The following is a 26824-nucleotide window of genomic DNA, read 5'->3' as shown; positions in this document are numbered from 1 at the left end:
GAGTGATGTTGTTGTATTACATTCTTTGATGTTGTTTTATCAGTACAGGTCAACTGATGTGCAAAAATCTTCAGTATTTATTGTTTCAGAGACTTAAAAACTGGAGGTTTAGGTTGTTATCGGTGTGTTCATCATTCATATCAGGACTACTAGTTTGTCTATTGAGCTCCACTGCATGAACCATTTTCTACTGAAATTAGGCCAATTAGGGGAATATATATGGGCTCTATGCACGGCGTTATTTCCGGTGAAGGATTAAGGATGCTCGATAACTTCCGCCGATCATAGAGTCCAATGCAATACCGAGAATTTATATTGAATTTTATACTCCATGGTTATACTAATGAAACGTTAGTCACAAAAACAGATAAAACAGACACCCCTCGTTGTGTTTATGCTTCTTTTTAAAATTATATTAAATAAACATAACTATATATAAAATTCCATCTAAACGTATGTACGTTTCGTTTCAAAGACGGGAGGACAGTAAATATTGAAGACTCTGCCATAATCCCGTTTTCTCCGGTTTTCCTCCGCTTTAATCTACACAACCGGAAATGGACGAGCATCCTTACGTCAAATGCGGAACTTATGCGTGCATATAGCCCATTGAGTGGGCATTCTAATAAGTTCTAATGACAGACTAATTGGAAATGTCTTTCCCTTTCTGCTTTTCCACCCAAGCTTGTCAAGTCCCAGTTGTTTTTCTTCATAAAGAAAAATTTGGGATCAGCTGATTCAAGGAGAGATCAAACATCTGATTTCTTCTAACATAATCTTCTTCTTTTCTTCCTCACTCATTTCCCTGTTTTTGGCTTTGGTGTCAGATCTGCTTGGTGAGGGTGAGTAGAGATTTATAGATTGCGGATACATAAGTGTTCTATCCAGGATCTGAGCCTTAACATGTATCATACCAAAATCAACATGCTATTTTATTTTCCTGTAATAATTTAACAACCTAGTCATTAATCATCAAAGGCTATTTTTATTTAGAATTTTATAAAAAATAATAGTAATTGAAAATCATTTCCAAATTTGAATGGGCACGACAACCTTGCGTCTTGTCTACCAGGAACTTTCTGAACAAACTTTTTACTGTCCAAATCGGCATTCTTCTTTTTTAGTCATTAGTCATTTTGCTAAAATCTCACCACAAAAAAAAAGTTCATCCTGCCTACATCCCTTCATTGCGTCTCTCTCCTCCTCTGTCTTTCTGAATGCTGTGGTTTGGTTGTGGCTCCAGACTCTCTTGCTACCGCTAACTCTGAAGCGCCCCTCTCTGAGGTTGACTCTGCCGCAGCTTCTGCTACTGAACCAGCTGCCGCTGCCTCGCTGCCAGTGCCTGCCACTGTCTCAGACATGGATCTGTTTGGAGGTCAGTCAGGTCATTTCCAGGTTTAACTATCAGGGAAGAATGTTGAGTTTGTCAGTTGTTTTGTGAATCACACCTTGGTTTGGGTGCATGGATTGTTACTGGAATTGTATGAAGTCACTCAGTTGACACGTGACTGCTTTTCATGAAGGTACAGTAACTTGTTAATTACTTCATATTTAAGTAAATGCATTTTGCCATAGTGGTTTTTATTCCTTCTCCAATATGTGGCCTGAAGTGACTATAGACCTTATTCAGAGCAGTGCCATGACAGGTATGAAAGTGAGGCTGTGAGGGATAGACTTACCGTGTTTCCAATGGCATCCGCTGTAAAAAGCTGAATAAAGTGGCTAGATTACTTACAATTTTCCACAGCTTACATTGTCGGGAGTTTTTTGTCAACTGACATTTTTAGACAGATATTTTTCCAGTGTTTCATGAGCAGAACAATCCGAAAACACATTAAATAACAATACAGCCCATTGAAGAGATGCAAGTCTATCCCTCACAGCCTCGCTTTCATTCTTATTAAAAATCAAAGATGGCGCTGCCGTGAATAAGGTGTATTGTGTAAGTAGAAGATAATTAGTTCACTGGACCATTGGGCCATATTTATTCATTTTAACAGATTATTTTATTCAAATGAGAACAATACAAGTAGACAGGATTAATCCAATGGAGAAAAGAACAGTAGTATTGTTAGGCCTACCAGCTGAGTTGATCCATTTGTTTAATGAAGCATACTATATAGCTAAGGATTAGTTTACTTGAGATGAGATCGCTTACAGCAGACATTTCAGTACATCCCTGATTATGAAAGGTCAACCGCAAATAAGAGAGGTTAAGAAAGATAAGAAAGGTCAACATCAAATAACCTTAAACTGTCAACATTCATGCCATGCAAATATTTAAGCCCAGGCCAGCTCAGGTTTTGCCGGCAGAAATTTGCCGTAAACAAACCAATTACACATTGAGTATGGAATTAACATTTTTGATTTTAGTTTTATTTTAATTTCATTTTATACATGCATTTTTCTAATAAATAGGGTTGCCAACTTTTTTATATAAAAAAAGAATTAAGTACCAAAATCCCTTTCAGATGCAATAACTTTCATCAGATGCAATCACTTAAAAAAAAATTTGCAAAATTTGCCAATGTACAGTATGTTTAATGATAAACGATAATAATGCTGCTATTAATGTCTATTAAAGTTTCATACAACATTACAGACATGATGTACACGTTGTTAATTAATACAACTCAGTACTTAAATGTATAATTACACTGTGATAAGGACACCTTAAAATAAAGTGTAACCCAAAAGTCTTCAGGATGATCAGGATGATTCTGTATTATAGGAAAGTTGGCAACCCTACCAGTAACCTTGTTACATACAAAGACACCTTGTTACATACAAAGCTGTGCAGACTGTTGATTTGATATTCCTCAAATTAAATTAACAGTCGGTTTAAAAAAGAAGCTTTTTTTTCTCTTGCTTAATAAATGAATTCATTCTTACCTGTTCATCACAATGAGTTGTGCAGGTTTTGATGGGGTTTGAAATATCAAATGCCACAATGCTCATCACCGCCTTGGCTTTAGTTAACTGATCAATGCTGTCAAATCCAACACGTTTTACTCACTTGTTGGTCCTGACGGCATTGACTGGGTGTTTCACGCAGGCTGACTCATTTCCCTCAGTGTGTGTACACACTGAATTAAACTGTATACAGCCCAGACTGGTCTTTTTTACTGCCATTTGGGTTGTATAGAGTGTTTCTGTTCACTTATAGAAGTCTCTCTCTATAGCCTCTTCATCCCCATTTCTTTTTCTCTGTTGGGTTTTGTTGGTTTGGTTCGGCCCAGATGCGTTTGCGCCCTCCCCAGGTGATGGTCCGAGCGAGGGTGTGGCCCCAGCAGCTGCTGCTGATGCATGTGCCGGATCTGGTGGGTGTTCATCCGTACACAAGATCCTTTAGCACCCTGCTCTTTATTGTGTGTGTGTGTGTGTGGAGGTTTGTGTGTAATATGGTCACGTGCTTGAATGGAAACCTGAAGTTCAACAACCGCTAATGGTCAGCAGTCTGTGTGTGTGAGAGAGAGTGCATGTAATGTGATTTTTGTTTGCATTTTAACCCTGCTTTTGCCCACGCGATACATACACCTGAGCACATACACCATTCTCTGCAGGCACAATTAATATCTCTCCTTACATTACAAAAAGAATAATTTTTAATCATTATTTTGTTCTTGTTTTACAGTACAAAATGTACATATCCTTAAAACATTAAAAGCAAAATTAATTTTGTTTTAAGGATGTGTAGATATTTTGAAAACAAAACAAAATCCTTAAGTTGATGATTGAAAATTATTTTTGCCTTAACTTTCTGCGGAAGACTTTTTTCAAGATTTATCCATTTCAGTTAATAGTAAAATAGTCAAATTCCATCAAATTGAATTGAATAATCCTTACATATTTTAATTGAATAATCCTTACAAATTTCTTTGCATAAGGATTATTCAATACAATTTGATGGAATTTTACTATTAATTGAAAAGCTTAAATCTTAAAAAAAGACTTTTTTTGAGTGCTATGTTACCTTTACTAATAATTTCCCTTCCAGCTTATATTTTCAGTAGCAGTGATTCATTTAAACAACCTACACTTTAATTTCATGAAATTTGAAGAGCAAAACCTGTGTCAGAACATGAGCAGCGTTACTCTATATTTATCTTACTAAATTCGCTTTTATTGTAACTTAGGGTTACACTTTATTTCGATAGTCCACTTTAGACATTCAACTACTTTGCAACTACATGTCAACTAATTTTCATTGGAGTATTAGAAGACGGTTTGGTTAGGGTTAATAAGCTGACATGTACTTGCAAAGCTACTTATAGTCAGTAGAATGTCTGAAGTGATCAAATAATAAGTAATAACTAATAAATAACGTGTTTCTGCTTCCATATTGCTGCCAATCTGCAACTTTTGACATCCATCCAGACAGTACTTCCTTGTTTTTGACCACCACAAATATGTATAATACAAAACAGACTAAAACATAACATTGTTTATTGTGTTTTTTTAACGTACTGTAAGTCCACTGAAGGCAAGTTGAATGCGAACCCATATACAGTATATTGAAACAAAAAAATTAAAACATGACATGAACTAGAGACTTGGCTAGAACATAAACAGACTTGAACCAAAACCTGACCTGACAAAACTCACCAACAGTGGTTACATGAACAAACAAAGCAAACAAACAGACAATAGAAACATGAGGTCTGTATGTTCTCTCTATTTGTACATGGCAGAATCACAAAGCCGTTGAGTGAACATCAGTTGTACACTCGTTATTGTGGTGCATTATGGGATTGAATGAATACACTTGATAATGTCCACTATGGTTTTGGACACCACTACAAATGGCTGTCCACTCAAATAGTGCCCTATATACAGTATAGGGTATAGGGGGCGGACACAGCCCTTGACTAAGCAAACTACAAAATAAAAGACAAGAAAACATAAACATGAACCAAAACATTTTTTAACTACTTTTTAATTAGTACTTTAATTTTAATTGCAGTACTAAGGTTAATGTTGTCTTAAAGTGTGCTTTTTAAGGTAACCCCCCCCCCCCCTCTCTCTCTCTCCGTGATTTCAGTGCTGCTGAAGTTATGAGCTTTCAGTGTGTTTCTTTTTCATTTGCAGAGTTTGTTATGTAACAAACGTTTCCCACTCCATTTTCACCCCCCACCCCTCCCTAATAAAGACCCCTGGGCCACATCCGAGGGGAGCTCAAGCATTGCCCCAGAGCTGGATCTCTTTGCCATGAAGCCAGTAGAGAGTATCGCTGCCCCAGCGTCCCCTACCAGCGGCGAGCCGAGCATCTCACCAACAGCGGCCCCTGCTCTCCCCTCTCCTACACTTGCTACTGCCACCACCACCACCGCCACCACATCTGCTACAACCGAGCCCGTAGCTCCTCCAACACTAGACCTGTTTAGTGGTAATACTTCTGCTGTAGTTCTGCCTCTTGTCTTGCTTTACTCTGCATTATGACAGTATTAACTTGCTACGCTAGTTCCCCAACATTATTAAGATTCTCTTTGTTTGATTTCTCTCATTTAGATTTCTATTTTTTTTTTTTTTTGGTCATTCTGATTTGTGAATCATGACTTTAACCACCTTTTCAGTTCTAAGGAATAAACAATAGTTTGACATATAAATATAAACATACACTTCTGTTACTACTACTGTTCAGAAAAGATGCATTTAATTGATCAAAAGTCACAATAAAGACATTTAGATTATAATGCTACAAAAGATTTCTATTTAAAATAAATGCTGTTCTGTTGAATAAATAAAAAATATCTATCACGATTTCTACAAAAATATTAAGCAGCACACCTTTTTTAACATTGATAATAATAAGAAATGTTTCTTGAACAGCACATTAGAATGATTTCTGAACGATCATGTGACACTGAACACTGGTCAGCTTTGCCATCACAGCAATAAATTACATTTTAAAATATATTAAAATATAAGGCAGTTATTTTAAATTTCAATAATACTTGATAATATTACTGTTTTTACTATTTTTGATCAAATAAATGCAGCCTTGGTGAGCATAAGAGACTTCTTTTTAAAAAAACATTTACAAATCTTACCGAACCCAAACCTTTAAACCGTAGTGTAAATATGAACTATTTCTAAAATAGTATACTATTGACATATTTGTGCATATCAATTGATATGTATGAAATGTCTGTATATAAAATCAATTGTAAATCAAGAGGGGTGGTTAGTGTCACTGATTCACATTAGGCCTCTAAAATCCCACTGCAATCTGTCAAAATCCAGAATTTGCAGTGACCACATTTTTCCTGCAATCATTTTCGGGCTTTTTGACCATAATCTGAATGCTGCAGTTTGCATTGACATTTGCAGACTTGATTAAAATGTCTTGTGCGCTACTTGTTCAGAGTGATTATGGAAAAAAGCAAGCAAAGCAAAATGTTTTCGTATCTAAATGGCTATTCCTCTCTCTCTCTCTCTCTCTCTCTCTCTCTCTCTCTCTCTTTTTTACTTGAAGCTGTCATGTTTTGCACTGACTAGAAGCGTAATGCAAATGTGTGTCCTTGTTTATAGATATGTTTGATTCTATGCCTGAGCAAAGCTCCTCCACAGAGCCCAAAGCAACCACTCCTAGCGTAGACCTATTTGGTGCAGGTACAGGAGTTGATTCCCATACTTCTATTGAACGTCTCGTCTCGTCTCTTCTAGTCTCACCTTTCTTCTTTGTCATCTGTTTTTTTGCCCACTCCGTCTTGGTTTGTCCTCATAGTGGAATGTGGACTTGTGCATGTTTGCACCCTCAAAAGCACGACTCTGTGTTATTTACGTGCTTCTGCACCTTATTGATTTCTCTTCTCTTACATTTCATCCTCCACTTCCTCTTTCTACTTTGGCTTGGTCTGGAAGATCTTCCTGCTGTGTCACGCGGGCCCTCACCTTTGCCTGAGGCCAGTGTGACTGGTGATCTCTTGTCTGGTGAGTATCTGAGGCTTGTCTCGCTAAACCTAGCAGGTAAAGTCATGCAGGTTTAACTTGACAAGAGGGTGAGTAAATGATGACAGAATCTTCATTTTTGGGTGAATTATCACTTTAATTTAATGCTGTATTTGCTTAATGTTCTTCAATGCACTTCTACTTTCACTATACCTCACATTAAACTGCTAGTATTATTTTGAAAGCTGTCTCTCTCTTTCTCGTATAGACTCATTTGTTGCTCCAGCAGTTGCTCCAGTGGCTCCAACACGGGCTGCTCACGCGGCTTCTATCTCTCCTCCTAAAGCCGAGCCTGGACCTGTGCTGGATCTCCTTGGTGTGTCCCCTAAACTATTTCATAAAAACACCTAGAAGACCAGAGGAAGTGCTTAAATATTGAGATATTCATATTCAAAGACTTCCACTGCAGTGTAACCCTGAGAGTTATGATCAGGTTTTTATGTCTGACTACTGTGCTTAGATTGTTCAAGTTAATTTTATAGCATAGACATTTAAATTTATGACATGGTAAGTAACCCAGTTTTTCAGTTATAGAGCGTGATCTTTCAGTTATCAGTGTCTGTTAAGTGAGCAGAAGATAATATTGAGAAGAGAGACATTTGTTTGGTATGTGTTTGTGTATAGTGTGTTTGCATGCTGTGCCGTATACATTGTAAGTGTGGAAAGATACAGGGAATGCACATCCATATGTCAGTGTTTGTTACGGTGTGATTCTGTATGGACCCGTTGTATGATCTCGGCTCACTCTCTCCATCTGCCCCTCTCTCGGTGTGTATGCAGCTTTAAGGCTGACTAATGCTTCTCCTCCTTCATGCTGCACTGTGGGACGTCTGTCTCTGGTACAGACACATTTGGAGACACTACTGTAGAGTCCCAGTCCGCTGCTCCCGGAGCACCATCCTGTGACCTGCTTGGAGGTATGGTCACAAATCTTGATTGGGAAAACTCTCATTTTTGATTGATGATGAAACAGAGAAGCTAGAACAAGCACTGCCGAAGTGCTGTTCTATTTATGTTATGCAGTTAATGCCTAATACACAAATACATAAATGATAGTAATTAATAAATTAATTACAATCATAATAATAATAGTTCCCTTTCGTTGTCACTCCGCTTGCGGCTGGATGATTGTTTTTTGGGTATGGCCGCCAATTCACGTGCGCGCCAAACCCCAATTCCTTTCTTCCTGGATGTGCATGATGAGATCTCAAAGTCCTGGAAGACCCCCACTCACTGATTTTATCCGCCTTTCCTCCCCTTGATGGAATAGCCGCCCATGGGTACACTGGGCTCCCCCCGGCTGAACGCTCTGTTGCGATGCAAGTGTGTCCTCGGAGTGCTTCTTCTCGCAGCGAGTCTACCCATCCAAAGCCTTTTTTTTTTTACATTTTTTTTTTTTACATTTTCGATAACGGAGGGTATATTTGCACTAAGTGCATGTATTTTTAGCAAAAAGGTGCCCGTCACGAAATAGCTACAGTGGCGTAGGTCGTAGGGAAAAGCAGCTTTTGATGCGCTCGACCCAAGTTCGAATCCGCCTTTTGCCAAACTCTCTTCTCCCTTTTCCCTACACATGAGATGTAAAATGTATAACATAACATAAAGGTCTCTAGCGTTATATTTTGCCAACAAACTAAAATTGAAACCATAATATGGCTTTGTGCTTTAATAAAACAGCACAAGACTTTAAAAATAGGCATCCTGTTTGTGCTGGGTGATTTAAAGAAAAGTGTGCACTTTGCTCATGCGATCAGCATGGTTATCTGGTGTTTTCTCCTAAATAAAAGTTGTAATAAATAAAAGTTGCGGTTGTAGCCCATCCGCTTCAAGGTTGTGCGCGTTGTGGCTTCACAAATGCTTTGCTGCATACCTCGGTTGTAACGAGTGGTTATTTCAGTCAAAGTTGCTCTTCTATCAGCTCGAATCAGTCGGCCCATTCTCCTCTGACCTCTAGCATCAACAAGACATTTTCGCCCACAGGACTGCTGCATACTGTTTTTCCCTTTTCACTCCATTCTTTGTAAACCCTAGAAATGGTTGTGCGTGAAAATCCCAGTAGCTGAGCAGATTGTGAAATACTCAGACCGGCCCGTCTGGCACCAACAACCATGCCACGCTCAAAATTGCTGAAATCACCTTTCTTTCCCATTCTTACATTCAGTTTGGAGTTCAGGAGATTTTCTTGACCAGGACCACACCCCTAAATGCATTGAAGCACCTGGCATGTGATTGGTTGATGAGATAATTGCATTAATGAGAAATTGAAAAATTGAACAGGTGTTCCAGTGTATGTGTGTGTGTGTGTGTGTGTGTGTGTGTGTGTATATTTATATAAACTAAAACAAATTCTAAAACCTTTTTTAAAAAAAAATCTAAAAGTGCATTGTGGATTTGGCATCTCACCCACTGATGTCTCTAGGGTTGATTTCACCGGTCACTCCGACGGTTACACCAACCCCAGCAGCAGTGCCAGTCTCAGCCCCAGCTGACCTGCTGGAGTCAGGTTTTGATGCCTTCGGCAGTTCGCCGGTGTCCTCCACACCAGCAGTGGCAGACAGCGCCCTCTCCACCGCAGCAGCATCTGGTGGCTTCGATACGTCAGGTGAAAAATCATATTATATACTGTATGTTCCCCAGGTGTTTTGAACAGATTACTATACTCTCACATTAAACATTGATAATTACCTTTTTGCCAAAACTGTTTTTATTTTCTCTTGAACACAGCGTGCCGTTTTTTCAAGCTTGCTTGCTTATCAGCACACTTTCGTCTTGCATGAGCACTTCTGTATCTGCTGACCTTTTTAAATAATACAGAGAGGATGTGGTAGTGCTTATAAAATGCATTCTCCCTGTGCTTTTTCTCCTTTTTCATTTTTTTCTTGTGTTCTGTCTATTCTTGCTCTCTTAATATAATGCTGCTTTTCTCAACTTTATCATCTGTCCCATTATTCTGTCATGTCTCTCTCTCTCTCTCTCTCTCTCTCTCTCTGCACTTCGTTTCTGATAACTTTCTCCTTGCACACTGATCTGGCTCATTGCTTGCTCCTGCTGGTGAGTTGGTGAGAGAACTCAGGGCTTTGCGGCATGTATCGCTGTAGACGATCACGCTAAAGGGATTGGGAGGTTTGAATGTTCAAGCGCTGTTTGTTCATCCACTGCACATGCACACCCTTTACCCTTTGAACTCTGTGCAGTTTTTCCCTGCTCGCACATTTTACAGATCTTGAGCATTACTGCATTAGAATGAATTGCCTGCCTTAGTGTTGTTACTGTACCGGAATACTTTTTCATAAAATATATAGAATGATAATTTCAGCATATACTGTATTATTAGCTATAAATGTGTTGTGAATTATTCATGCTTTTCTAAGTTGTATGTTTTTAAGTATTTGTAAAATATGTCAAATAAGAAAAAAGTAATTTTAAGCTATTAAAATATATATATACCATATACTTGGTGCACTTTAAAATTTTGAAGACCCAAAAACTTACCTTTAAGGTTTAAAGTTTTGGGTCATTGACTGGGAGGTGTATGATCTCAGCCAATCTCCCCATCCGGTACAGTTAGTTCTGCAGTGAGGATATTTTCTCTGGTGCCTGACATGATGTGTCCAACCATGTTGTAATTTTGTACTGTAAATCCTGTTTATAAAGATGTTCTGATGTGTGTTGCCAGTTTGTGGTTTCCTAATGCATGTAGTTAACACCCCTGGATGCAATTTTTGAATGTTATGATAAATGTATGGATCTCAATTTTTTATTTTTTTTTTAAATACATGTACACTTTTGTTCAAAGGTTTGGGGTCAGACAGATTTTTATTTTTAAGAAATGCATACTTTTATTAAACATTAAATTATCCAAAAGTTACAGACATTTATAATGATACAAAAGATTTCTGTTTCAAATAAATGCTGTTCTTTTGAACTTTCTATTCATCAAAGAATCCCCCCAAAATATGTATGGTTCCCATAAAAATGCTAAGCAGCACAACTGATTTCAACATTGATATTAATAATGAATGTTTTGTTTAGCGCCAAATCAGCATAATCATTTTTATAATTGATTTCTGAAGGATCATGTGACACGGAAAACTGGAGTAATGATGCTGAATATCAGCTTTGCCATCACAGGAATAAAATACAGTTTGAAATATATTAAAATAAAAAAACAGTTATTTTAAAGTGTAATAATATTTCACATTATAACTGCTTTTGCTGTATTTTTTTTATCAAATAAATCAATTTTTGGTAAGCATAAGAGACTAATGAAACATTTTAAAAAATCTTACTGACCTTTTGAATGGTAGTGTATATTTTATTTTAATGTTGCTGTCTTTTATTTTACTCCTGTTTTGTTACAGTAAATCAGCCTGTATTATATGGGATTGCTAACAAGTTGCATATCCAAATCAATTCTAGGCTAAAATAGTCTCAATCCATGCTGGCTATATTAACCCACTATTCTCTGTCAATGGCAGTGTTTGGCGGATTAGGAGACCTTCTGATGCCAGCCATAACCCCACAGAGCACAGGCGGGACACCCATGGCTGCAACGAGCATGCCGTTGACACCTGGAATTGTGCCCACCGCTGGGCCGGCAATGGCTCCGGCCATGGCGCCTGCAATGGCGCCTGCAATGGTACCGACAATGGCACCCGTAGCAGCTGCCCAACCAATTAAACCTATCGGAGGAGACTTGGACACTTCACTCGCCAATCTGGTCGGAAGTATGTATGGAACAATTATGTAGGGGTCATTGTCCCCATGATGCCGACTCAAACTTATCTTGTTTCTTCCTCTCTTGTAGACTTGGGAGTGGGAATCCAAAAGAAGTAAGTTCAGTGTCTGTTGCAGCGAGCCTCTATGTCCATGTTGTTTCAGAAACACCTATTAATCTTGTCACTTATCCGTAATGTCTATTCACGAGCATGATTTACTCAACCTGACCCGTATTGATAATTCATTTGGACTGTTATGGATTACACAATTCAATCATGTTCACTTTGTGTGGCCCTAGAGCTGTGTTTTTGAATGATTTGCACAGTATGTTGGCTGACAGCTATTTGTTTTGCACAGGGACAACCAGTGGAGTGAGAAGAAACTGACAGGAGGAGCGAACTGGACCCCTCAGGTCGCCCCGAGTAGCTGGGGCACTCCTGGCGCTCAGATGGTAGCGGCTGCTTCTTTCTTAAACACATTAAAATGTTTCTTGTATATCTTATCATATTTCTGTTGTGATTGTGTTTAGTCTGGCTCTGCCCCTGGAGCCACAGGAGCTGCCGCCCCACCTGGAGCAATGGCACCACCCATGGGAGCACAACCTGGCTTTGGCATGGTAAGAAACCACTTTTAAAAACTCTATTTTGCACTTACTGTATGCTCTTATGGATGGTTATTTTACTTGTCCTTTTTTACTCAGCCCCCAGCAGCTGGAGCTCCCATGATGCCCCAGTCTGTGATGATGGGTCAGCCCATGATGAGACCACCATTTACAGGGCCAGCAGCAACAGGAACACCCGGAGCACCAGTAAACAACATACACAAAAATGCACATGCAAACATTGTTAAAGTCAACATGAAATAGAAGTTGTAGTAGACATTTCTTCCCTAAATATGCGAGTGAAACAACTTATCGAACAGAAATAAATGTAGGGGGCACTTGAGTTTGGCCATCGGTCATTGTGGTTTGAACTCGTGAGTGATTTGTGATTCTTTTGATAAAAGATTAAAAGGGCACACACTGCAATATTCCATAAAAAAAAAAATCAAGAATTGTCCATTTTGATTTAATGGTGACTATTCTCATCAACAAAATGTTAGAAATATTTGTAAGAAAAGGTTCTTTTAGTGCATAAAAATGTGTATCATGACAATTACTATTTTAGGAGATTATATTTTAGGAGATTTCTTATATAATTATTGTAACATTTGGTTTAATTTTGCACTTTGCATGTTATTTTCACTAACTAAAATGAATGATAGACTAAGACAGACTGAAAGATATTCAGAAAACAACTTTTTTATGTTTTTGAAACTCACCTATGTTTTTTGTGCTCACCAAGGCTGCATTTATTTATAAAAAAAACAGTAAAAACCATTAGTACATGATTTAAAACTCAATGCAGTACATGAGATCCAAGGGGAGGAGTCGTATCAAGATCCAAGGGGTGGAGATGGCTAGGATTAGGGTTGGGTTTAGGGATCAGGGGGCAGAGTTGGATAGGTTTAGGTGTATGTAAGGTCCAGATTCAACTCCTCCCCGTGGATTTCATGTTCCGCGGTGAGAACCATCTCGTAAAAACAGCAAAAAAAAAAAAAAAAATTGAATAAGTGAAATTTGTATCAGCCATTACTCTTCCTCAAGCACCCTTTATTTCATCAGTTGTCTCCTGGACCAGCTGCTCAGAGCCCCAAAAAACCTCCCAACAAGGACCCACTTGCGGATCTCAACATCAAGGACTTCTTATAATTTTCCAGGTATCATTATCTTCCAAGTGACTTCTTTAAATGAGGCTTCAGTGCCTCATTAGTAACATGACATTTTCTCCATATTCTATCTGCAGTATATGTTTTCTCAAAGACTGAGCTCCAGTGAGAGAGGTCTGCTGTCTGTTTACACCTCCAGATGCCAGAGGAGCCTGCAGCTAGATATCCACTGACCCCGCCCACTCGGCCCCACCCAGCATTCCTGTGTCATGTCGTAGCACAAACTGTGAAGTAAATCGTAGAGAAAAGAGAAAAATGAAGATGTGCTTATCTCAACGTTATCTTTGTTTTGAGCGAAACAGAAAAAAATGATCTAAAAAAAAAATGCACACAAATGAAAATGAATGATTAAAAAAGATTCTTATGTATGGCAACTTTTTTTTTCCCAGTGTTTAAGTCTGAATGATGTGTGTGTGTTGATCCCCTCAACTTTAATTCTGGTTCCTCTGGGACTTCCCTTTTGGGGTCAGAGGTCCTAAACAGGTTGTTGAAGTGCTTTCTGTTGTCTGTTAGTTTTGGAGCAGTGTGCAGACGGTACTGTGTATATTATCCTCATTAGCCGCGTTTCCACTGCCGGGCCAGGGCCGGGCCGTGCTAGTGCGTGCCAGGGCCAGTCGCGTTTCCACTGTCACTTCCGGGGCTTGATCGGGGCTTCCTCAGGGCCAACGGCCAGGATTTCTGGCCCGTCGAATACCTTGGGCCAGAGGGGGCCAGCTCGGGCTAGAGGCGTGCTCAAGGTAAAAGGCGGAGTTTATCGGTGTTATGGAACGTTATGATCTGAAGCAAGATGCACGGGTGTCCATGTTTAACCGATTAACCGTTTAAAATTGCATAACATTTTAATTTGAACTGTAGGCCTATGCCAAATGCTGCGCAAAAATATATAGGCTATATATAGGCTACATATCGACGAATTTTCAGATATTTGTTTGATTTTTTGCCCCTTAAACATTTAAAATATTTGACAAATGAATATGAAAAAAATATATATTTTACTGGTTTTCTGAGGCCAAATTAGAACCTGGAAATGATATTTTCCCTGCAGTGCTGAATGAAAGAGCCGTAACCACAGCCTACAGAAAGGGGATTATAGGTGATTTATAGGCTATAATAAATGTGTCTGCTAATAAAATAATATAAAATAACGAGGCATTAATTGTTTATTAATAAACTATTGTTTTCTAAATGATTTTCGGCTAAAAACATCTGCATCTCCGGATGCACAGAGAGAAATTAGTTAGCTACATAATTAGTCAGAAAGATATTGGCTTTCGATTCGAATTTGTTCGTTTTAAATTGGACATTTAAAGCTTTAATCTACAAGACTAAAGCTTTAAATGTCCAATTTAAAACGAACAAATTCGAATGCGGTGGCTGTTTCAGGTCTTGCGCTTCAGTTCACGGAGATCATGAAGCGCGCCTTGATTAATTGTTAAAGCACAACGTTTTCTTGTTATTGTGAGTTTACGCAAATAAATGTATTTGCGAATAATGTATTATTATTTTCTGTATGACCAGAAATGAAAGAGTATTTTAAGTTGTTTCCACTGAAAGAAATGCAATGAAACTGCAAGTGTTCACATGGGCGTCTCGCAGCCATCAGTGCGTGCTCCACACACTGGATATGCGCTGATATGCGTCAAAAATATTGTGTTTATTTGTGCTCTGTTCCTTTTTTGGATAAAGGCGTCTTCTACATATGCAGCCTAATAAAATGCTACAATAATGATGATGATGGTTATTATTATTATTATTATTTGCAGACACGGAGTTTTTGTGAAATGGACGTTTTGCTTATTTTCAATTGGCAATTTCAGTTTGAAGGGTGATGGAAATGCGGCTTTAACTGCTCCGTACTTGCTGCGTTTTATTTCTATAAATTAATTTCGTTTCAAATGGGGTCCAATCAGTTATTAAAGGTGTTAAAAAATTAACTCTGTATCTCGAGGTTGCGGCGTTTGTTATTTGTTAACAGGCGGCGTTTGTTAACAGGCTGCGGCGGTTCCGCAGCCTGTTATATCGCGCAAAAAATCGCTGCTTGAAATGGAGAATCGCCTGTACTGGTCTCGTGACACTATTGCAGCCACTACGGCAGGTGAGTTAATACACATGCTATCTTCTTAATTAAAAAAATAAATTAATTCATAATACCTGCTGAAATGGGTTGGGTTTTGTGACGTTTGATCCAGAAAGGCGTGTTAGGGGTGGGGTCTGGGGCAGCGCTGTGGGGCTATTGGCCCGGCAGTGGAAACGCAAGCCCGGTGCTTGAGGCCCGAGGCCACTAGCTCGGCTCGGCTCGCTGTTAGCTCTGGCCCAGCCCTAGCCCGGCAGTGGAAACGCGGCTATTGATGAAAAGGTCTCTCCTCTGCTCAAATTTTTATCTGTGGACAACTTATTGATGTGTACCTGGTAATCGGATTAAAAGAAATGATATTGTCATCTCCCATCATCGACTGACATGTTTGTTTACAAAATATAAATATATGAGATATAAATATACATGAGTTATGTATAAATTAATAGCATATCTGGGCTCCTCTATAACCTCTTGGTGATTACATGTCATTTTTGTATTTTAACTCATATTATTTTTCATATATATATTTTTTGATTCTTTAGTTTGAATTGTTTTAATTTAATAGTCAATGCGTTGTCAGTTCACTGTTTACATACTCTTTATGGATATCGGAAGAACCCTGAGGTTAATCTTTATGGATAATCTCAGCAAATTTGGATTTTAATTCCACTTAATCTCAGTGCTACAAATCTCAGAAGATCTCTGAGAGAGGCCTTTTGCAGGATCTTAAAATAACAAATATGTACAGCAACTTGTTCAACTGGTGATGTTTCCCCAAAAAAACAAAACAAAACAAAAAAGCTCCCAAGATTTCACAGATGTAGTCAGTGTAATGCTGTGTTTGAGTCTCATAGTTACTTGTGCTTGTATGAAATCCAAACTGAAGCTGGTACATGTTGTGTTATTTTGTATAATTGTATAAGAACCCGTTCACATGTTTGGTTCTCAGTCTTACCCTCTCATGCAACATTATGAACCCTGACCTTTGTTTGTTACGTTATCCGGTTGATTCATGCTCCCTCTGTTGGTGGGTGGTGATACTGTAGTTTGCACAACAAAATGGACTGTGGAGGAGATCTCTTATAAGAGAATAACATAGATAATAGGGTGTAGGTTCAATAGCAGTGATAGACTCTTAGATCTTTGTCAAAGTTTTCAGGAGGTCACTGTTAAACAGTGTTACAGAAAGGTTTGACTGACAGCCCTGTATCACTGTCCCTGTTAGATCTCTCATGGAAATGACAAAGACAGATCTTTGAATCTCTCTTTTGCAGTTCTCTGTTCCTTTGAAATACATTTTATTTTGATTTATTGATTCACATTAGACACCCCCTACATAGTGCATGTAAGCCCTTTGAGATGCAATAAACTGATGGGAAGAATTGCCCACCTGTGTCCCCCTAGTGTCTGTTTTCACAATGTATATAAAATGAAATTTAAATGTTATCAATGTTACCATTTTCTTATAAATATAGGCTGTGGAATGTAAAAGTATAAGCAAACTTGGAAAAACAAGATGTTCGATTATGTAAGTTTGATGAAAAAACAAAAAAATTAACACACACTATTTTGTCCTCTTAGACCAATACATATAAATCTCAGTTTATTTGGTCCTTAATAAAAAAGATTTAGGAAAAAGTTGTACAAAATGAAAATTGATGCAATCCGATTTTGATAAATCAATTTTATATTAAGATTTTTGATTTATATTTCCTATGAAGCTGCATTGCTTTTCTCTTTATCATAATAACAATGCTATTTATTATCAATCATATCTAAATTTAAATAACCCTGTGTTTTTGTAATGAACAACATGATCATATGTAACTCATAATACAAGCCTTACATTAAATACATACTTACAGTTCTACAGTAGGCTGTTAATTCGACAGGTCCTTAAATGTTTTATATTTTAAAATTAAATTAGCACCAAAAGTCAACAAGGGACTCTGAAAATTAAGCCTAAACCTTCAACTAACTGCTTGCATTGTTATACAAAAGGCAGAAACAAAATGACAGCCCATGAAGACAGGTTACAGTTTATGCTGTCAAAGGCACACAATCATAACTTTTGTGACCCTGGACCACAAAACCAGTCAATGTTGGGTCCACATGGGGCAATTTTGTAAAAAAAAAAAAAAAAAAAAAAAAAATAGATTTATACATAATCTGAAAGCTGAATAAATAAGCTTTCCATTGATGTATGGTTTGTTTGAGAAACATTGAGCAAATCGCCTTTAAAATTGTCCATTTATGTTGGCGATTGTGCTGCATTCACTCAAAAAATAATAATAATGTGTTATGTAGGAAATTTACAAAATGTCTTCATATAACATGATCTTTACTGAATATCAAAATATAGGCCTACCCGTGCAACTTGTGACTGGTTTTGTGATCCAGGGTCACATCTAATAATAACAATAACAAGGATAACAAGAATAAAGAATTTCAAAGAACACCAGCATATTGATACTTATGTGCTCTTCAAAAAGAAAAAAAAAGGAAAATAACAAACAAAGCTTCTTCTCTCAGAAAAAAAAAAGTTTTTTTTTCTTGTGTCAACTAGTCAGATCTAGCTTTCAAGGTATCCAGACAAAACAAATGCCTCCCATAGCAAACAACACTGATTGAAGTACATTTTCTAATTCAAAACAACAGTTTAGGACAGAATTAGTTCTCGTTAGGACAACTGAATCTAGAAGTACATTCGTTCTAACTGATTCATAACAAAAGTTGTCTAATAAAATAAATTAAGGTATCAAAATAGCTTGGAAAAGTTCAATGGCGTGTTATAGTCTCTAGTGTTGATGAATGCAGCAGTTTGTGTAGTGCACACATGGGAGGCACAAGGGTTGGTGAGAGCCGGGACCGAGGCAGTCAGAGGAGGGAGTCTCTCAGGTGCCCCGACATTGGTTAGAGTCCCCGTGGACCCAGCGGCAGATTTGTGCGTACTTCAGGGGTGTGATTCGTACGGCCACATTGTAATCCTGCTGCACCCCGTTAACATCCACCCACTGGTGACCCGAGAACACGCCAATGATTTTCCGCTTCCACTTCTTCTTGCCAGGTTCTTTAAGGCGAATGTAGACGCCTGAGCCGCTGGAGCCGGGCTTGGCATCGCAATACTGGTACAACAGATCGTTGGACTCCTCGGATACAGAGCAGAAGCGGTACACCAGGTTGCCCGGTCGGTCATCGTCGAATCCCGAGAAATGTATACGTCCAGCGGGCAGCTTCTTGACGGAGGGGATGACGCCTAAATCCATGTACTTGGTCTTCTGCGCTCTCTTAAGCTCCAGGATGGCGTAGTCATAGTCGGCCACTATGTCCTCTGAGATGCCTTTAAACCAGCCCTTCGGCACCTGCATCTGTTTCACCCGCGTCCACCGGAACGAGGGCTGTTCAGAGACGGTGCTGCGGCGACTTCGGTTCCTTCTTCCTTTGCCTTTGCCCTTACCCTTGCGTTCATGCTTATCTGCAATCTCTCCATTTTCGTCGTTTTCTTCTTCCTCTTCTTCATGTTTCCTCTGGCCTTTCCTTCCTTTCCCTTTCCGGCCTTTCTTCCGGCGCGAACGCTCTTTCAGCACGCCGACGCTGAGTTTCTGTACCCCGTCTAGGTAGTCCGTGCCGTTGTGGATGCAATGAGCGGCCGTCAGGACGTGTTTGGGGGACACCAGCACTCCAGAACAACCAGTGGAGATCTTCACAGATGTGGAGAAAGGATACTTCATGGAGTACTGCTTGTCAGCGATGGTAAACCTCGTATCCGTGCCGTAGACCTCTCGTCTTCTGCGAGCGCGCAACCGAGAGCCTCCCGTCCAGTCGTCGCTCACGTTTAGATCCTGCACGGTGACGGTGGTGAGCGTGCGTGTTCCGTTGTCGTACATGGTCTCGTAGGACAGTAGCTGCTCCAGATCATCCAGACTGGGCTCTGGAAGACCCTGCTGGCACTCAATGCCACATATCCCATGGAGCTCACTCTGCGGCTTGGCCAAAAACTCTGAACTGCCCAGATGCACCGTTTGCTTTTCTTGTAGCAGTGGTACTTTCCTCTGCGGCCAGGTGTAGTCATCGTCACCTGTGGGATCGTCCACTGCTGCAGACACCAGCACGGTCAGCGCTGAGATGGAAAGCAGGAGCATTAAGGGTACCGGGCCCATTGCAGAGAGACCCCTAGACCAGAGAAAAAGAGAATCAGTAATATCACCTTTGTTCAGTAACTCTTTGTGTACAGGAAAACAAAGGCGGTTTTCTAACTGAGAAAAACAGGAAAGAAGTTAAACCTCTGAAATCTGTGAACAATTTAAATTTCTTTAGTATAATGTGGTAGCCTATTGTATTTCAACACATTCTAAAGTTTGCCAAAGCGTAGACATCCAACGCACATGGCATTTAGGGTCAATATACACGCACAGAGTATGGTAGGCTTAGGTCTGGGCTAGGTTTAGGGTTAGACCACAAGGAGGCGCCTTCTGCCCCATATATATCTGCGTCTCATATTGACGCTAGGTGCCATGTGCGTTGGATGTCGTATATGACGCCTTGGGATGAGAACGGGCTAAGCACAGTCATAGCCAAACATATGAGGTTTTAAATTGTTGGTATCGTTCGATATTGGATATTTATTTGCGCACAGGCATACTATTTCTATTTTATTTCTAAAAGCCTGGAGTAGTCTATAGGCCAGATGAATGTGTAATGCGCACTTTAGGGTATAAGTACAAGTGACATATTTTGTCAGCAGTATATGTGCGTATTGCATATGTGTTTTTTTGTATTGTTTAATTGTATCGGTAATATAAATTTCCCCTGAATATAAATGCAATATGCATGCAGTCTGATACTAACTCTCGAAAACCCTTGCATACACCTGGCTTACAGACCGTCATACAAATTAGTGGACCTCATTCCTGGTCCTAGCACTACACTATTTTGGATGTGTTGATTATTTAGCACGTCTGATTTATTTTATCAGATTGTAAGTAGAGGTTCCGTGACCTGAAATGTGTGTCAGATAAGGTAGACATCCAAAAATAATATTAAAGGTTCTATAAGCGATGCTGGGCCAAAACATTTTTTGTCACATACATCAAACGTCTCCTCACTATCGGCTAGCTGCCTGTCCCCTAAACACACTGTAAAAAAACGCGGTCTCTGTAGACACCACAGGCTCCACAAACGGCGACAAAAACAATCATGTCTTACCCGGACCACGAAACCTAACAAACAGTGTTCCAGCCAATCACTGGCAAGAAGTATTTGAGGGTGGGTCTGGGGGGTTAGTGCGCGTGCACATGAAGGGTGTGTGTGTGTGTGTGTGAAGGAGAGCAGCGAAGCATCAGAGGGAAGTTTGAAAAATTACCGACACACGACCAAAGAGACGTCGTTCTGAGGAACAAATTAAAAAGAAGAAGGAGTCGGATAAAGAACGTGCGAAGTTCCGAATTTACATCGGTAGCAAAGCTTTTGAACGATGGCGAGAACTCCGGCGGCAGAAGGGCTTCCAGTCCGACATTCAGGTTGCTCTGTTTTTGCTTGACAGGTGGGTAACGTTAAATTGTTTTTTTTTCTTCTAAATTGACGCTTATGTTCGCCAAACCCACACAAGGATATAATTAGCTAGAACTATGCAGGTTCACAATTATTTCAGGAAGCACGGAAGGGAGGGGGAGGAGATGAGATGCGGAGGAGGGAGGGTCTAGCTCCGATTTGTTTGAAAATATTCGAACGTCAACACCCAGGATCGCTTTGAGAACCTTTAAGGGGGCCTCAAGGAGGAACAGGGCTTGAAAGCACTGATGGGAACCGATGATTATATTTATACAGTCATGACCACTAGGGGGAGACAAATAATAAGATTTTGAAGCCCTATTCCAAAACCCCTGAGAGTATGTTGTGTATACACAGTACACCTCACTCTCCATCATCACATTCCACAGATATTTAGATCCAATCCTAATGTCCCGGTTAAGTCAACAATAGTATTCCCACAGATTCCAAAACAAAAAAATTTGAATTTGCTTTTAAGACAAAAAATGTATTACTTAAGAAATAGTTTAAATACAGTAATTATTGAATGCCAAATTTGCTGCATTAGCTTTAGAGACTAAACAAATGATTAAAATAGCGCAAAAGTATGCTCGCATTTAAAAATTATTCCTTAAATGGCACCCGGCTGACAGAATCTATCTGCCATTAGAGGAGAACTGGAGACTGGAGGTTTGTGGTGGGGACTGTAAGAATATTGACCCTGTGGGTCAGAGCTTTTTGAGTCAGTGGTTTGGAAACGTTTCCTACTGTCTTTGCTAAATGTCAGTAATAAGTATATACTTGGGTTCTGTGGATGGTGCTGCAATTGGTACTGTTACCAATGAATAGGAGCATAAAATAATATACGTGCACCCACATACAGAGCTATCAGATCAGAAGCCTACTTCTGTATTCATTTATGTATCACATCTCTAACTGATAAAGTTTAAGATTTGAGTGCATTTTATTTTTTTCCACCAGACCATCACTTTGCAGTGATGAAAAGGGGCTTGACTCTTGACTCATGCAAGTCATTTGAATTATGGCGTACCAAGTAAATCCTGCACATAAATATGAGGAACAAAGCAGTGATTTTAAATGGATACTAAGGTTCCCAAAGCTTTTGAACAATGCACTTCCATGACTCGTCCAGTCATTCATGGGTGTAGGATAAAGACAAGATAATAACATCATTTTTATAGAATGTATAATGTTTTAAGGCCTGTAAATCACAATTTTATCCAAGTATCCTGATATTTTCAGGTTTTCCATGTCAATGAGATCAGAATAAGATAAGTAAGGTATCTTCATCAGCAAAGGTCCTGATCAAGGTGACGTGGTTATTGTGCAATAATAACCAGCTGAGTTTAATTATCCAGCTTAATACTAACCAAATAAATTAAAAAAGTTGGGAAACTGATTTGGATTCCAAAACAAATGGCTTTGCAGCAAGGTTAACAACACTGCACTGAAATTTTTAGTACTATTGAAACAAAGTCTTCTGGGGTCAGTTTCACTACAGTCAATAACTCAGACACAAGATGCAAGTAGCATTCATTTGAAGAGATTGGAATACGAGATGAGTGTGTAATACAAGAGAGGCTGGTTTTCGGATCCGCAGACTCATACAGCCTTGCCATGGACAACAGTGACAATTCAGCAATTTGATACAGTGATTTACCAGTCAGAAATGCATTAGTTCATTAAGTGCTGATTAATCTTATAGGGGGTGAACAATTCAGTGGGTTCACATATGCTGGGTTGTTTTAACCCAGTTTTGGTCAAATATGTACAAAGCCAAATTTTGGATAATTTTATTTAAAATTTTTACCCAACAACTGGGTTTGTCCATATTTGACCCAAAGTTGTCTTTTTGTTTGATGACATTTTTTTTTGTAATGGTGATGATGCTATAGAAGTTCATCAATATGTACATTTCAAACTTATACCAGCATAACCATTACAAAAAAAAAAAAAAAAAAATGTGGAGTACAGCATGTGCAGCATGACTCACAAAGAGAAAAAAATCAGCAAAGCATAAAGTCAAGCATTTAACAGTCACCACTCTCACACATTCATCATCTAATAAATTGCTGAGCACTGACCAAGAAAAACAGACTGCAGCAACATTTTCTAATCAGTAGCCAGGTTAGGGATGGAGAGTGTGGGTTGGAATATAGATTGCTACTCCATTCTTGGTTCAGTAAATTTTCCCCTGGAGAGCTGGAATCCCTCTCCTCCCACCTCTCACTTCACTATGACATGGCGTCGGTGTGGATTATCTGCATCAGCCGTGCTGTCTATGCGAATCCATCTGTACAGACAATACTGTTGTAGCCTCAGCGGAAGTGTGAGGGGAAATATGCGCACGTGAATGTGTGGTAGGAAAGTTATGGATTCAGGCAATGACAAATCAGATGTGTCCCTGGAGATTGTCGTAAGAAGGGAAGCAAGGGAAGCACTTACAGAGGTCCAAACAAATTCCAGTAAGTCTATGATGTGAAATATGCTGACAGCTCGGGCCTTATAAAGTCGACAAAACCGACAGACTCAGGCAAACTTGTTCTGACACGTGGTCTAAAATCTCTATCAACAGATTTTTATTTTTTTTGGATAAAATTGAGCAACTGCAATCTGACATTCTTCCATCACTGCTGAAATATCACTATGACATTTCCAATGACATTTTCTCTGTAATACTATCTATAGATACTTTTTAAAATCTGGCTTTAGTGGAAAAAGCAGAACATCCCCCGTCCAAGTCAGCATCAACCCATTTTCCATTACAAGGCAAAAATCACAATCTTGCACATTTGTAAACTTCAACCAACTTGATCAAACAAACGGTGGCGCTATTTGTCCCTTTTTAAATTAAGTTTGAAAACTGGTTGATTCATACAAAATTGACGGATCTTTAAGTGCATCTTTCTCTCATTCATGGATTTATTAATATTTTACACCACCAACAATGTGAAATTAAAAGCGGGGTATTAATTATGGTTAACACTTCTTCCAAAGAAGACTTCCGCTGTTTTTTTTTTTAATTTTTTTTTAAATTTTTTTTTGCAAGGTTTGGTTTAAAAGTAAGTTTAGTTAGGGATTATTAAGGCTATCCAACTGTAATTAATTATCATTCCTGATTTACCATTATTTACATAGGCTATAGCCTACAACAAAGTATTCTGAACTTTCTGAACTTCCTAAACTCTCATGAAAAAAAAAACAAAAAAAAAAACTTTTTATTATTGTCAATTTTTCACATAACCTTTGCAATCCATATAGCCTACACTTTCAGATGCTTCAGAATGATCACGACGATGACACTTTATTATTTTCACAGGTTGGAATGATGCAAAAAGTTATACATTTTAAAGAGAAAGAATGAATGAGTAAATAAATAAAGATACAAATAAATAAATAAAGCGTCATACCTGCTATCATTCGATTGATGGAGATGTTCAATCCGCAACAGATGCTTGTTTTTTAAGCAGTAAGCGTGTAAAAGTTAGCCTACTTCATCTCAGAGGATTTCGGTTGGATTGGCTGATAGTCCGTTTCTTCTCATATCTGCTCCACCTTCAAGACAGGGAGAGCTCAGAGACGAAACCCTTGGTAGGAATTACACTTGACGTTTAAGGGAAAGGAAGGGGAAAAAAAAAATCCCAACAAGATTTTCACAAAAGAGTTTCGTATAGGGGAGGGACCATCATGCTCTGCAACGATGCGGAGCAGAGAAAGTGAAGTTGAGAAAGCGTTCAGCAATTTAACTTAATAAATCTTTGGATTTGAATAAATCTTTATTTGACAATTCAAAGAGTCTGTCGTGAATTCAAAAGGGCTTTCCACTGATTCGTTCCACTGAGCGCACAATAGCGCAGCAGTGACTTTTGTGGTTCGGTTCCGTTCCCACATCACTGGCACTTGGGTCCGTGTACATGATGTGGTAAACACTCGAGCGGGGGGTCTGCGAGTTAAAAGGACGCCTCTTCATTTTGCGTGCACATCTATGCAGATTATTGTGTGGGTGAATGACGTCAAGCTTCTTTTTTGTCTTTAGATTCTTGAGGGGAAAATACGAATCATGCAAAAATCTAAATTAATTTTAATAATTTTTGTGAGGCTAAAATCATAAACTAGGTTATAAAAAGGGCGAGAGTCTCATAAAAAAAGGATGAACTATTTTTACAGTTTTTTTTCCCATTTCAAATCAATTGGAGTAACCTATAGGTACATTCATTCATGATTCATGCAAGGGAGTTTTTTGGGATGTGATAGTTCATACCCAGCTAACGATGACCGCCAGCGTTTTTTTTTTTTTTTTTTTTTTTGGGGTGGCACAAAGTCAGCGGCTTGACACGGTCGGACCCAAAAATGAAAATGCTATCATAATTTAGGCTACTCACCCTCATGTTGTTCCAAACCTGTTTGAGTTTCTTTCTTCTGGTGAACAGAAAAAAAGATAGGCCATTTTGAAGGATGTCAGTAACCAGACAGTTGACGGCACCCATTGACTTCCATAGCTAGAAGACAAAAATAATAGCCGATGGAAGTTAATGGCTATTCTTTAAAATGTCTGATTTTGTGCTTAACAAAAACAAAACTCATACAGGTTTGGAACAACTTGAGGGTGACAAACTTGACAAACTTTTCATTTTGGGTGAACTATCTCTTTAAGTAGGCTGATGGTTACTTTGTCTTTACATCAAACTTTTTCAGAACACAAACACATTTCTGTGAACCTCCAGTTGAAAACTTAAGATAGATTACCAACATATGTTTTAAACTTGTTTTTTTTTAAAGATTTGTCTTTAAATCTATCCTCCTTTGTTAAATTATACAAATTCAAGTTTTAGATTTCTGATCAACACTATTTTTTTTTTCACTTAACAAGTACATTTTTTCACTTTAAATGATTGGGGGTTATTTTATTTTAAAGACTTCACCAAACAATACGGTTGACACAAAATGGCACAAATTTCTTTTCTGGAATTAAAGTGACTGCTGGAATTAGCAAGATTCAGGACTGCATCTTGCAAGACCTTATATAACACTTAATGTACGTTCAGGTATATTGCCTTTCTTTCCTCGTTTCTCGATGTTTCTGTTTTCTAGTTCTCTGTCCAAATCAGATACTTAGGGAAACGGTCAGTCTTTCAGTCGTCCACATGCAATGTATGCTCACATCAGCACCCTTCACAGCACTGTTCTCTGTCAAGTTTGAACAGAGAAAGGTGATCTCACCGCTTTAGACTGTGGCCTCCACCCTCCAAAGTAGAGAATGTGCCCCTACAATGATCATGAGCTCTTTGTCAATGCAAGGTGTATTATTTTTATTAAATTGTTGCACATTGGTATTATATTTATTGTTTTTTTTAATGATAAGAGTCAGAACACAAGACAGCAAATGATGGAGGCGGTGTGGGCGGGTACACGACACAGAGCAGAATCAAACTCTTGTCTCAAATGAGAGCCACTTCTCTGTGTCTGAGCTGCAAGGTTAAAATGATCATTCTAACAGGGCTAGAAATTGCTACATGAGTGGTTGGCAGCTTTGCTCTGAAAGGAATAGCTTTAAGTGATATTTCTGCTCATGGTTGTGCGATACACTGGTTGCATAGAGTGTTCTTTGTCAAAAGAAGTCATGTTTTCATGATCCAGGGTGAACCACTTGGTTTTGTGCATGAGTTTGCTGTTTGAAGTTTGTGTCAAGAAATATTGCAACTAGCGTTTATTTTGAGTAGTCATGGCTAATATAAAATTAAGAGCTGATTCCCTTGCTGA

General features: G+C 38.8%; 2 protein-coding genes across 6 annotated transcripts in view; one reads left to right on the top strand and one right to left on the bottom strand.

The window, feature by feature from the left end:
• Positions 1 to 13750, top strand: part of snap91a (synaptosome associated protein 91a) — a 40462-nt gene extending 26712 nt beyond the window's left edge. Inside the window, exons 13-28 of one of the 5 annotated variants that reach the window (XM_089117815.1) lie at positions 828 to 842; positions 1244 to 1375; positions 3240 to 3320; positions 5150 to 5386; positions 6532 to 6612; positions 6865 to 6933; positions 7160 to 7267; positions 7797 to 7868; positions 9371 to 9553; positions 11445 to 11678; positions 11759 to 11783; positions 12028 to 12121; positions 12200 to 12286; positions 12371 to 12478; positions 13334 to 13428; positions 13515 to 13750. In XM_089117815.1, coding sequence (XP_088973941.1) covers positions 828 to 842; positions 1244 to 1375; positions 3240 to 3320; positions 5150 to 5386; positions 6532 to 6612; positions 6865 to 6933; positions 7160 to 7267; positions 7797 to 7868; positions 9371 to 9553; positions 11445 to 11678; positions 11759 to 11783; positions 12028 to 12121; positions 12200 to 12286; positions 12371 to 12478; positions 13334 to 13420 — 1613 coding nt within the window. In that variant the 3' untranslated portion in view covers positions 13421 to 13428; positions 13515 to 13750. Of the gene's footprint in view, positions 1 to 827; positions 843 to 1243; positions 1376 to 3239; positions 3321 to 5149; positions 5387 to 6531; positions 6613 to 6864; positions 6934 to 7159; positions 7268 to 7796; positions 7869 to 9370; positions 9554 to 11429; positions 11679 to 11758; positions 11784 to 12027; positions 12122 to 12199; positions 12287 to 12370; positions 12479 to 13333; positions 13429 to 13514 lie in introns of all 5 variants that reach the window. The other 4 variants (XM_089117814.1, XM_039679514.2, XM_089117817.1 and 1 more) reach the window with 4 other exon arrangements.
• Positions 13751 to 18272: 4522 nt separating this feature from the next.
• On the bottom strand, positions 18273 to 24615 carry prss35 (serine protease 35). Its single transcript, XM_039679519.2, has 2 exons — positions 24475 to 24615; positions 18273 to 19687 (listed from the first exon to the last, which is right to left on the bottom strand). Exon 2 carries the CDS (start codon positions 19672 to 19674, stop codon positions 18409 to 18411), a length of 1266 nt encoding a protein of 421 aa, XP_039535453.1. The 5' UTR covers positions 19675 to 19687; positions 24475 to 24615; the 3' UTR covers positions 18273 to 18408.
• Positions 24616 to 26824: the final 2209 nt, after the last annotated feature.

The sequence above is a fragment of the Pimephales promelas genome, chromosome 12 (genome assembly GCF_988280905.1).
Source record: "Pimephales promelas chromosome 12, fPimPro1.hap1.1, whole genome shotgun sequence".
NCBI classification, from domain to species: Eukaryota; Metazoa; Chordata; class Actinopteri; order Cypriniformes; family Leuciscidae; genus Pimephales; species Pimephales promelas.
Note: the sequence above shows the minus strand (reverse complement) of the source record. Positions and strands in the feature narration are given on the sequence as shown.